This window comes from Paralichthys olivaceus, chromosome 17 (assembly GCF_024713975.1).
Source record: "Paralichthys olivaceus isolate ysfri-2021 chromosome 17, ASM2471397v2, whole genome shotgun sequence".
NCBI classification, from domain to species: Eukaryota; Metazoa; Chordata; class Actinopteri; order Pleuronectiformes; family Paralichthyidae; genus Paralichthys; species Paralichthys olivaceus.
Window position 1 is genome coordinate 1,992,449 of NC_091109.1, and position 12,208 is coordinate 2,004,656.

Here is a 12,208-nt window from a genome sequence, read left to right on the forward strand (position 1 = left end):
ATTCAAACTGCAGACAAGAGTTATATTTTTTATTTTATTTCCAGAGATTTAAACATCTCTAGGTTAGCTGCTGCAGGTAAAGTCAGTGGTTTAAGATTTTATTATTTTATAGTAAATATATATGTATTTATATACATATAATATTGACTGTAATAATTATAACTGCAGTAAGTATACAAGTATATTATTTAACAGGGGACGTAAAAGAAGGATTCTTTTGCGACGTCAAAGAAAAATACGTTTTTAAAAAAACACGTCATGACGTAACCGGAAGAGAAATCGAAATAGCCGTGGATTGCGTTTTTCACCGCAGCACCTCCAGGAGCTGACGGGCAGTCGAAGCCGAGCGAGGCAGAGTCAACACGGAGCAGCGTCTGTGGCGTTAATGGAGGATCCAGCGACACGTTGAAACAATCAATAACAGCTGACCGCTCCTGTGCCACCTCACACTGTTCGATCCCCGCCTCGGTCCGGGGGGTTTTAGTTTGTTGCCGAGCCGCATGGAGTCCGCGCTGAGACGGTCGGCGAGGTGTTGTGCGGACAAGAGAGCATCCAGCTAATGTTAGCCGCTAGCCGCAGCCCAGCCACGGATCGTGCGGTGCGGAGCTGAGAGGAGGCTCGGTGCTGCTGCTGCTGCCGCCGCCGCCTCTGCTTTGCTTCAGGGCGGACACACAACCTAAAACCATGGGCCTCATATTCGCCAAACTGTGGAGCTTCTTCTGCAACCAAGGTGGGTGTTGTTACGACTCATTAACCTCCAGCGCTAGCTGCTCAACCCGGGATAACGAGAGCCGCTAGCACGTTAGCTTGAAGTGAGCAGCTAAAGCCACAACAACAAGACAGAGGAGAAACGTGTGACTGGTTAAAACCAGAGATCAACACAACTACACCAACAACTGGTTCACCACGTTATCACTGTCAGAGTCCATCGAGAGGTCAATGTGCTCCAAGTCGTTTTCTAGGAACAAACACTGTTTAACGATCTGTTTCCATCGACTTTCTACAAAAGCTTGTTTACTGTAAACAGTCGTTTTCTCTCCCTGAGCAAGTTCCACACCTCTGCGTTTCAGCTGAGCAACTATTTAGAAAGAAACGTGTCGATCAAGCATCAGCTTCGTGTTTAACTGAGTCACACAGAGAAGAAACAGAGGAGTGTGTGAGGGACTGCTGGTTCTACACAGTGTTGAATGATTGAAGTTTGATGTGTGAGGCATTGAATTCGTGAATTTGAATCTATTATTGTGTTTAAAAGTGATCTATTTGTTTCAAGTGCATTAGTTGTGAGTCTTAGTGTCTGATGGAAATAAGTTGAAATCTGATGAATTATCTCTTTGTTTAAGATTCATATATCATAGATCTGTAAAGGTCTTAGATTTAACCCTAAAACAACAGAATTACTTGTTTATCTTTCACTCAAACTTAAATGTGTATGATTCTGTGACATAATACAAAAGTATTATTATTAATTTTAGTTTGTCTTCTATCAAGCTGCAGGGTAGTCAGGGGCTGTCTTGTTTGTGTTTTTAAAGAAATTTTAATCTTATGTGATATTCAATAGAAGGTATTAATGAAATGTCTCACTGGTGGTAAAACAATAGTTTTTTTTTCAGTAAGTGAATTTTATTTTTAATGATAATAAAGACAAAAAAGCGTTTTGGGGCTGAAGTGAACTTAGGTCTGTTTCAGGTTGAGTTTCAGCCTGATTAATAATTGATCATTTTCACGTTCTCTTCTAACTCAGAGATCTTTGTTATCATCTGAACTTATTAGTCTCTTTCTTTTAATTACTCTGTCCAGCGTTATGTCCCTGTCTCATCCCTGGGACAGAGGGGGGGATTACACAGTTCCAGGAGTCAGGTTTCACTCTCTTAAAGGGATTACAGCCCGGGTGTGAAGTTGTTGGATAAACCTGGTATCTTAAAACATGTAATCAAACCAGAAGCCCCGGTCCTGGCAGTTCTATAATTGTACTTTAGTTTAGGTTTCTTGTTTTCTTTTAGTCTGAAATCGTTTTGCTGCATGTGCTATTAAAAAAAAAAAAAGTTTTCAAGACTTGTTTTACAGTAGAGGACAAAGACAACCTGTGTAAAAGATCGTCTCTTTTAGCCCTTTTATATTTGCATTTTGCTGCTTTCAATATTGTCCTTTTTATTACTAAAAAGAGATTTTTTTTTGTAATCCAGCAGAATAAATCCACAAACATCTGCTTTGTTTTGGTAACATTAGACATTTTTAGAATAAAGGGATCAGTCCTGGAGAATTTTTTCTTTCTTCAGACCAACAGACAGGATGTTGGTTCTATTTAGTTGTTTGTGTTTTTTCATATCGTAAAGAGAATAGTATAAAGTTTATAATGAAGCTTGAGTTGAGTTGTCAGTACCGTCACAGGGCAGCTCCTCTTTCAGGAAGCAATAGACGTGTATCATCCAATATTGTGCACAAAGACAGACACAACTGCAAAGCCCTCTGACCAGACTTCCTTCCTCTGTCAAAGCCAGAGGCCTCAGACAGGCCAGAAAAGTCAAAACCCTTAAGTGGGATATTTTCGCACATACGTGTCACCCCTGCTTCTGCGTTCAGTCTGTGGTGTTCGCCTGCTTCACACTCCTCGGAGCTCTGCTAGCTGCTTTCATGAACAGCTAGAATTTACTGTAGGTTCAGCGAAGCTTGGAAAAATCAGGTTAGCAAGTTTTGGAGAAGGAAGAAAAGGAACGTTAGATTTTAAATCTGATTGCATTTTACTTTATTACATTCTCTATGTGCCATATTGTTTTTATAGTTACTGACAGGAAGACAACTAATTCACAAGAGTGTGTTCTTGATAATTGTCCTATTGAAGACTTGAAGAATGTTTTCCCATAGAAAACGTGGATGCATAACAATATGTAAATGTAATTGTGTAATGCTAATTTAATGTTACTTCCATCATTCTTTATAATCAGTTGGGTGGTTTTTTACACACTTGTTTTGGTGGCATGCAGATTTTGTGATGTCTCTGTGTGTTGTAGTTCTTTGTCAATGATACACATATTAAAATGTTGTAATAAAACTACACATGGAACTGATATGTGAGTCGACAAACACCTGGGTGAGAGTTTATCTCAGTACGCTTGGCTTGGCTGTGGGAAAGACTTTGAATGCCTCCTGCTTCTGTCTGTGGTTCTCGAGATAGGACGGTTATTCTCCCCTTTGCTGTTTCACCTAATCTTCATTTAATTTTCATACGTCACAGCCATAAAAAGTCTTAAAATTAACTTGTTGACGCACTGTTTCTGTTTTGCAGAGCACAAAGTGATAATTGTTGGACTAGACAACGCGGGGAAAACCACTATACTCTACCAATTGTAAGTAGTTTGACTGTTCAAATTCCTCCTTGTTTTCTGCATCTAAACCAACAAAAACTAACTCGACGATTCTGTTGCTCAAAGTCTGATGAACGAGGTGGTCCACACGTCTCCCACCATCGGAAGCAACGTGGAGGAAATAGTGGTGAAGAACACACACTTCCTGATGTGGGACATCGGAGGGCAGGAGTCGCTCAGGTCCTCCTGGAACACCTACTACTCCAACACAGAGGTGAGAAACACAAGCTTGTCGTAGACGAGGGGAACTGTAGCATTGTCCAGCAGCCGGTTTCTTCCTGAGTGTGGCAGCTGGTGTGTTTGTTCAGAGCACAGACGGCAGCAGGAGCCGCCCAAGTCAGAGGTCAGGCTTTCACAAAGGGCCTGTCTGAAAAGTAAAGCTGGGGTCAGCGTCTGCACGGTGTTTTGGAGAAGTGTGCGGGCGACGAGGAACTAGTCGTGGCAGATGTGTCTTTTGATGAAACTTATACCCAGTTGATTTTTTTTTCTCTCGTCTCTCGGGCAACACATCTTACTTACTAATGTCGTTTCACACACAAACCCTGTATGTGACACGGGATGTTCAGCAAGAGTTTATTCGGCCATTTGAAGGTCACATCTCACAGGTTGAACTCTATCCACACAGGACCAGACTCAACTCAGCTCTGTCACACTGAAAAACACTTTAATGATTCAACTAGAGGTGAAACAATTAGTCAATTACTGATGATCGATTTCTTATTTTTATAATTTTTCAAGAAAAAAAATCCTCTGTCTTATTCCAGATCCAGGGTTTTTATTCTGAGGATTTGAGGCGTTTCTTTGTGTTGTGTAAAACTGAAAATGTCAGAGTAATGGTTATTAGTTGATTGATAGTAAAACCCCAAAAAATTTCTCACATGATTATTTTTTGACATTTTATCGCAAATTTCTTTGTGTCAGCTTGTTTTTATTGTTTTTTAAATAGCTGCCAGATTAATCAATAATGAAAACATGTTTTATTCTATAAATAAAGCCATGTACATAAAAAAGAATAACAGACACCACAAACAAAACCACCAGATTAGGAGAAAAAATTACTGGCTTGATTTTCTAGCAGAAATTTAAATCTGCTTCCATTCTGACCTTTTATTTAATACCCTCGACCTTTTTAGTTGTCATAATGTAACAGCAGTGATTGATGCAGTGTAATTACAGATTTATGTGAATTTAACACATTAAACTTTTATAACCTTCAAGCATGTTTGAAATGAATAAATGTAGAATTTGCGAGCGAGTGGTCCAGAAACTAGAAACATTGATTACAAAAGACGTCCTATTAGAGTTACTTGGAGCCCAGCCGTTACCATAGTAGCCCGCGTTCACCCTTTCAGTCCAGAGCGGAGCGGTCCCCGGTCGTGATCTGGGTCACATTCATGTTGGATAACACGTTTCCACTCATTTGCCCGCAACGCAAAAAGTGTCTTCTTCCTGAGCCGTGGTCTCTCACGTCACAAACATGCCTTTGGTCTTTTGTCATGCGAGGCCGCTCTCTGTCATTCTAAACGAGCTGTTAGCGTAGCAGTCATCAGTGCCCATTGTGAAGCTCTGGGCCTGGAACTGCCCCCCCGCCGTGTTGCATTTCATTGCTGTAAATGTTTTTTTGAAGTGAGGTCACTCAGTGTGGTTTTTGCATCCTGCACTCCAGTTCATCATCCTGGTGGTGGACAGCACAGACAGAGAGAGGCTGGCCATCTCGAAGGAGGAGCTCTACAGGATGTTGGCTCATGAGGTAAAACTCTCCTTTTAGAAAACTGCTCCGTTTTTGTCACGGCTATTTATTTTTCCGACCCGACCCTTCCCCCACACGCAGCTACATTGTGTTGAGGTGTCGGAGAGCAGGAGGTTATGGTTTCATTGTTCTCCGTCCTCTCACTCAGGACCTGCGGAAAGCAGCTGTGCTGATATTTGCCAACAAGCAGGATATGAAGGACTGCATGTCTGCAGCGGAGATCTCCAAATACCTCACCCTGAGCTCCATCAAAGACCACCCCTGGCACATACAGTCCTGCTGTGCACTTACAGGAGAGGGGTAAGACACATCTGTGCATCTTGTGTTTAACTATGGCCGACAGTGATGTATGTGCAGGGTTAGCAGAATTTTAATTAACTCAAGGATTCCACAGATGAAGTTCCATCAGCTTCTTATGATCTGAACCTTCCAGCTGCCAGACTTTGAGTCAATAACTGTACAGATGTTTTTAATTCATCTTCAGAGGGAGACACATAGTTATTAGTTTGGCTCACAAGGATGATGGATAGATTAGTTTTGTTTTATACATGGCTACTGATTTTTACTCCGTAAGAGCAGTGGACTAGAATCGTTTTTATACTGAGGCATGTTGCAGCCGTGTGAAAACGACTGTGGTGTTTGTGTCAAATTAAAAATACACAGTGCTCAGGTGTCATGTGTTTCAGTAGTTTAAGAAAAGAGGATATGTGTTAACCAGAAAGACACAGGAACTTTTCTTCTTGATACCGAGTAATAAAAATAAAAAGCACATACAAAAATGTGTGTGGAGAATCTGCAGGTTTTTAAGTCCAGGTTTCATAAAGTAAATTATTTAGTTATTGTTTTTCACTATTGGGAAGTTTTGCAAAAAATCTTGGCCAACGTCTCAACTGATTTTCCATCGTACTTTCATGCTGAGATGTAATTGTGAAATAATTATTTAAAGTTTTTGTGAAGTCAAAGTTGTTGAAGTCCTAAATTGAACCTGGAGAATCCTGCAGAAACTCTGATACGTAAAATCTTGAAGTTCTGCTGTGTGTGTCGCTAATTCATCCATTGTTCACATTTTCCAACATCTTTGTTTTTCCAGTTTATGCCAAGGTCTCGAGTGGATGACCTCCAGAGCCGGGCTCAGATAGCCCCTCCCTCAACCATGGACGGCCTCACTACCTGCACCACCCCCTCGGTGGCGAAACAGCTGGCGTATAGTCGATTTTTATTTTTTAATGACAACTTTGGACTCTGACCTGCGGACCGCACAGTATGGCTGTACTGACACGTCTGTTACAACGCAACTGATAAAACACCAGTGACCAGAACCTATGAACTGACCTGGTCGTGGAGCGAGAGGTGGTTTTAACGGAGGAGGAGGAGGAGGAGTTTTCTTCAGATCGGTGGATGTCCAGGTGCGAGGGGGGGAGGGGCTTCACCGGACACTCACACTTCATACATATCATGTTACACTACAACATCATTTCAGCCATTAATGTCACAGTGATTAGAAAATATGATGCAGCTCTTTTATTGTTTTGCTCTATAGAAGTTTGTTCGTGTTCAGGTCACTGTTAACAGAACAAACAAAGGGAGTAGAAGCAGTATTGTAGAACCACATTCGATGGTGACGGTGGCACCGAGTTTTGCACAGAGCTCATCGGGTGTCTTACACTTTAGTGTCATTATTTAATTTTTTTTTTGTTCTCAACATCTGTTACATGCAATTTCAGTTTCATAAGCTACACTGATGGTGGTTACCCTCACACTTGACCACACTGGTGTCGTGCTGAAGTACAAACTCTCCCTTTTTATTCATGTTGAGCCTGTGCTTGTGTCATGAAGCCAAATCAAAGTCTCGGCATGCAGCGTTTGTGCTCAATCTAACCCGAGGAACAAAACGGAAATGACTTCAGCTGTTAATTTAAATGAGCAGAACCTGAAATGGCTGAAATGTGATTCCAAATGCAAGTACCAAGCTCTGTTCTCATAACAGTATTTTAACATTTTTATCAGTGATGTATAATGATTTTTATTTAATTTTATTCTTTGCTTTTATGGCCTGCTGTTAAGTTGCTCTCTGCAGGTTGGCATCTCGACATGTTTTGTATTAATCATTGGTGCTCCTCTAGTGTGCGTGGCTGATCCACTGCATCCTAATATAAACATTTTCTTTATTTTCTGCCGCCATTTTGGCCTGTAGTCCTCTTCAAGTGTGTTATACTCTAAAAATGCATCAAAATCAGCAGCCATCGAAAAAGGTGCCACACATTTAAAAGAAGCTGTTACACTCAAGTGGTTTGTAGCATTAAGACGATATGAAATCAGTATCTTGGCCATCGTATAGTTATATTTCAATCCTCAGCCTTAACTAAGCTGTTGCAAGTGTGTGTATGAATCTGACAGCTGGCTTTTTTTAATCCCATGTTTTCCTTTTTGAGGCGGTGTAAGAATTCCATGAAGTTGCTAACAGATCTATGCACGTGTCACTTTGAAACCAAGTTCCATAGTGGCCAAAAAGAGCGGAGGTGCATATGGTTGAACCAAAACAGAACTTGAAAAGATCTTGGTCTGGAAATACCGCAGAGTGTCCACAGTATCTTAGCAATGGTTGTGAGACAAAGTATTTTTATATTAACAGGAAACGGGTGAACTGCGCAGCCCCCAGACTCTGCAGCATTAAGGTTTACAGAAATATTTACCTTGATCTCACAAAGCAAGGGAACAGATCTTATACTGTCAGTGTGGTGGAGTATCGTCTGGGTCATGTACTGTATCTCAGTTTTGTTTTCATTAAAAGTTTGTTTGGAACTTTAGAGTCCGAGTAGTTTTTTTCCCTTTGGTTGTTTTTACCGCTGCTGGAGAAGTTGTTCTCACACTTTGGTTTGTAAGATCGACTGTTAGTGCAGATCCAGGAATTATGTAAAGAAACAGTCAGATCTGATTCAAATACCAGTTTATTCACATCGATACCAGCCAAGAAAAAGCTAAAGCAGTCAAGAAAAGACACAGAACTCCGGCCCAATTTTAAATAACGACAAACGGGACTTCTCAATTTCTAAAAAATAACGCCGAAAACATCAGCCATTTTGTCTATCAAGATTTTGTATTTTTCTCGCTAAACTGAACTATACATTCACTTTTCAATGATGCCTTTGCATTGAGGTAATGAGCAAAGAAACAACTGGCAAGACAAGACATTTAGAATTGAGGGTCAACCAGGAAGAGAATTTAAAAAATACTGAATGAAGGTGAAAGACAAAATGAAACTGGGTAATTATACAAATCTGTCAAAAGCTGATATGTTTTCTAAGCTGCAGTGTGTGAAAAGTTCCCTTGGTCGAGCCCTCCTGTCTAACACGTACTGACGACTGTTTGCAGTAATAAGATTCAATAATGGTTAGAAGTGTTTCAAACTCAGTGCTAACGAGTTCTCACGCTAAAGAGTTCTCACAGTAACGTCACTGTCACACGTAAAAGCAACACACAAGTTAGCAAACGCGGAACAACAAATGAGCTGCTCAGTCAACCTCAAACTGGATTTTTAAATGGACCCCAGGTTGGAATATTAGAAACTTTTTATCTGTGTCAGTTCTCGTTGGTGCTGGTGTTACCTGGACTCCTCTGACATCATTTGCGAGAAACGCCTTTGGCCACATATCCATAAAACAAGACCTTCTTCTCAAACGTCCATGAAGTGGTCTCTTTGGAAACATGGCGAGTGTGCAGGAGCCCCACTTGTGTGTGTGTAAATGTTTTTCTTGGGCCTGGAGCTTCGGGATAAAACACAGAAGAATGAAGGAGCTACAGGTTACTGTGGGGACCGTGGGGCCTTTAAAAAAGAAAAAAGTCCACCATCTCATAGTCCATGGTTCACTGCCAGCAAAAGAGAGGGCTTCAAACATGCAGTTACCTAAAATGTGAACACGGCTTTGGGAGAGGCAGCAAAAAATCCCCAAAACAAACACAAAAATGGTAGGATGGAGTGATGGAGGGGGGGAGAGGACCAAATATTCTTTGGCCGGGGTGAGTCATCTGGGAACATTCACACGCACAGCGCTCTGGGGCACCTGAGATCGAAAAAGATAAACACAGGTGAGACTTTCTTCTAATAAAACCTGTGAAAATGTGTCAGTAGGTGATAAACCCGTCTGACCTGTCCTCAGTGAAACCATCCATTTCCTCCTCATCATCCAGCTCCATGTCCAACTCGTTGTCGAGACAATCGCGACCATATCCGCTCAGGACGCTGCAAGAAATAAAGTTTCTGATCAGACAGGTTTATTCCTCTAACATCGCGACAAACACCTAAAGTTATTTGATTGGTATCTTTTTTGGCAACTCATTGTGAAACTCTACGACTCAACGTTAACTTATAACATCGTCACTGACTCGAAACAGTGAATATCAATCAATTCTATTAAACTGAAGATACAAAGTGCTTCACTGAACTCATTCCAGTTATTTAAGTAAGAAATAAAACTCGTAGTTTGGTATAGTTCTATGTGAAGTGCTGCTTTTTAAAATCAAAACATCAGATATAGAATCTGTCAGGAGTATGAAACAAATGAGTGTGAGTGTTACTGACCTGACAGAGCGATACGTGAGGAAAACAATCCTCTTCAGCTTCTTGTTGTAGAAGAAATAGTTGAATGACCAGAGACTCCCCTCTTCACCGAAAGGGTCCGAGTCCAGATCAGGGTTGTAGCTACAAACAAACACGAGGAAAGAATATTTAAACGTTTTTTCCGGGCACTAAAGGGATTTGCAGCAGCATAAATTCCCTGCTACGTAACACACAAAGGCTTGTGCAGACACATTCCTTACCTGTAAATGTCACAGCTTTGCAGGTTGATTTCCTGGTCGATGGCGTTCCACAACTCCGGCCCCAGAGAGTTGAACTCTTCACCGACAGCTGAGAACAAGCTGCTGTTTACTGCATTAGCCACCTGCAGAGAAATTACATTCTAATTATTACTTCACAAAGCTGGTTTTTACTCATTTCTACTTTAATCTTTTATAAGATCTGCTCCACAGGGAAGACAGACTCCACTGTAGAGCGGCACACTGACCCAGTTGAGACTCGGTTCACGGCTGAACTCGTGGGCCCGCGCCGCACTGAAGTCATAGTCGGGCCTGAAGGACTCGTTGAGTGTGGTGATGAGGTAGAAAATAGTCTTCCTGCAACACTTGTCACTCAGAGGGTTTTCCCCATCTTCACTGCTCTTCCCATATCTGGACAGAACAAGAAAAAAAACAAAAAACACTGTTAATGCCCAAGAAATGACATTGAGGTAATGAGCAAAGAAACAACTGGCGAGACGAGACATGAACTGAGGGTCAACCAGGAAGAGAATTAAAAAATACTGTATGAAGATGAAAGACAAAATTAAACTGGGTAATTATACAAATTTGACAAAAGCTGATATGTTTTCTAAGCTGCAACTTAGGTGTGAAAAGTTCGCTTGGTCGAGCCCTCCTGTCTAACACGAGTGTTTGCAGTAATAAGATTCAATAATGGTTAATAAGTGTTTCAAACTGATTCACACTGGCTCTGTCTTTCTCTGTTGTGATTGGCTGAGGGCAGCAATACTCACTGTGAAGGGCTGGTGGTGCTGGTGGACTGAGGGGGAGAAAGAGCCTCCAGGACGTGTGGCTCCCCCTCCTGGCAAAACTGCTTGAACATATGTTTGTCATCTCCTGCCATTTTACAGGAGTAGCTCTCAATCCTGTGGATCAGAAATGATGCATTTTAAATTAAGTGACAAATATCCACATGTTAAATGAAGCGTGTGTTATTACAGATGATAATGGGAGAGTGAAAGTACAACTGAATCCCTAAAGACCGCTTCAGTAATCCATCAGGCTTAATCACCGTTACACAACACTTGGAGGCATTTAATGGTTTTTATGAAGCCTGATTAACTTCAGATTGTTTTTGGATTCTCTAGAATAAAAATAAACTCTTTACAAAACACTATAATATATATTGGGATGCACTGAAAATTATTTTGTAAACTTTTGATTAGATAAGATGTAGTTCTATTGATCAACATCTCATGTGATTAGTTAGATTGAAATGTGATTTTATATAAAGTCTTGCTTTATCCAAGCAAAATAACAAAATGTTCTAAAAGAAAATAAAAGTAAAGCGCTAAATTCTCACATCTCTGTGTATACAATGATTGTAACTGTATTATTTGGCAAAATATGAATATGAAGGAATGAATTTGAACATCAGATCTGACTTGTTGTTGACATTATAAATGTAATTCTTATTAAAAAGGATTATAAACTTGCCTCCAGATCTGCATAACCCATCACCTTGTTTGACAACATGACCTAAACATAACCCGCACATTTCTCGCCACTGGAACCAAATCTGCACAAACACCTGACAAGAACAAGTCAGTGCCAAAATACCCTGCGTGATCGTTCATGTCTCCGGGTCAGGCGGCTCTGTACACAGATATGCAAGCGGAGCACACGGTGTGCAGTTGTTTATCTTTCCCCCGCCCACCCAGGGGTTATGTAAGAGCAAAGGTTGTGCAACTTGAGACATACGGACTCAAGAAGAACTTCTCTGGCCCAGCCAGCCTAATTATAGGGACACCGGGTGGCAGAGGACACGGTTGTGGAAATAACTGCCCTGGTTTTCTACCCACAACACAGCTGACCGAGCGACTGAACACTCATGACAGGACAGATACTGGAGCTGAGGGAGGGTTATGATGAACTAAAATAGGATTAACAGCAGCTTTCTTGCACATTTTTCTTTTGTATATAATATATAGGTATTATTGTATTAACTACCTTCATATTTTACCATATTTTACCATATTATGCTGCTATTTTGCAATAAACATATGACATCAAGTGCAGTACAAATATGGTCCATTATCACAGTTTTCTGTCGTTTACTTTCTAAGTGATCTGCTAATGCAAATTTGTATCAGTGGAAAATCACAGGGACCATCTGAACGGTACATTTTTATGTAAAGTGTGCAGCTTGCGATTCCTGCTGCTATGATGGGCTGCCTCACTAATCGGCTAAGCAGCCTTAACACCAGCAGTCCTGGCAGCTCCAGCAGCACTCAGCTTTCAT

At 41.0% G+C, this 12,208-nt stretch overlaps 2 protein-coding genes across 2 annotated transcripts in view; one reads left to right on the top strand and one right to left on the bottom strand.

Moving 5' to 3' along the window:
- The first annotated feature begins 276 nt into the window (after nt 1–276).
- arl8 (ADP-ribosylation factor-like 8) lies at nt 277–7,914 on the top strand. Its single transcript, XM_020087497.2, has 6 exons — nt 277–730; nt 3,284–3,344; nt 3,429–3,576; nt 5,029–5,112; nt 5,261–5,412; nt 6,203–7,914. Exons 1-6 carry the CDS (start codon nt 685–687, stop codon nt 6,249–6,251), a joined length of 540 nt encoding a protein of 179 aa, XP_019943056.1. The 5' UTR covers nt 277–684; the 3' UTR covers nt 6,252–7,914.
- Nucleotides 7,915–8,042: 128 nt separating this feature from the next.
- The window catches only part of maf1b (MAF1 homolog, negative regulator of RNA polymerase III b), a 29,060-nt gene continuing 24,894 nt past the window's right edge, over nt 8,043–12,208 (bottom strand). Inside the window, exons 3-8 of the mRNA XM_020087496.2 lie at nt 10,701–10,832; nt 10,176–10,338; nt 9,931–10,052; nt 9,692–9,811; nt 9,260–9,352; nt 8,043–9,173 (exon numbers count right to left, since the gene is read on the bottom strand). Coding sequence (XP_019943055.1) covers nt 9,149–9,173; nt 9,260–9,352; nt 9,692–9,811; nt 9,931–10,052; nt 10,176–10,338; nt 10,701–10,832 — 655 coding nt within the window. The 3' untranslated portion in view covers nt 8,043–9,148. The remainder of the gene's footprint in view (nt 9,174–9,259; nt 9,353–9,691; nt 9,812–9,930; nt 10,053–10,175; nt 10,339–10,700; nt 10,833–12,208) is intronic.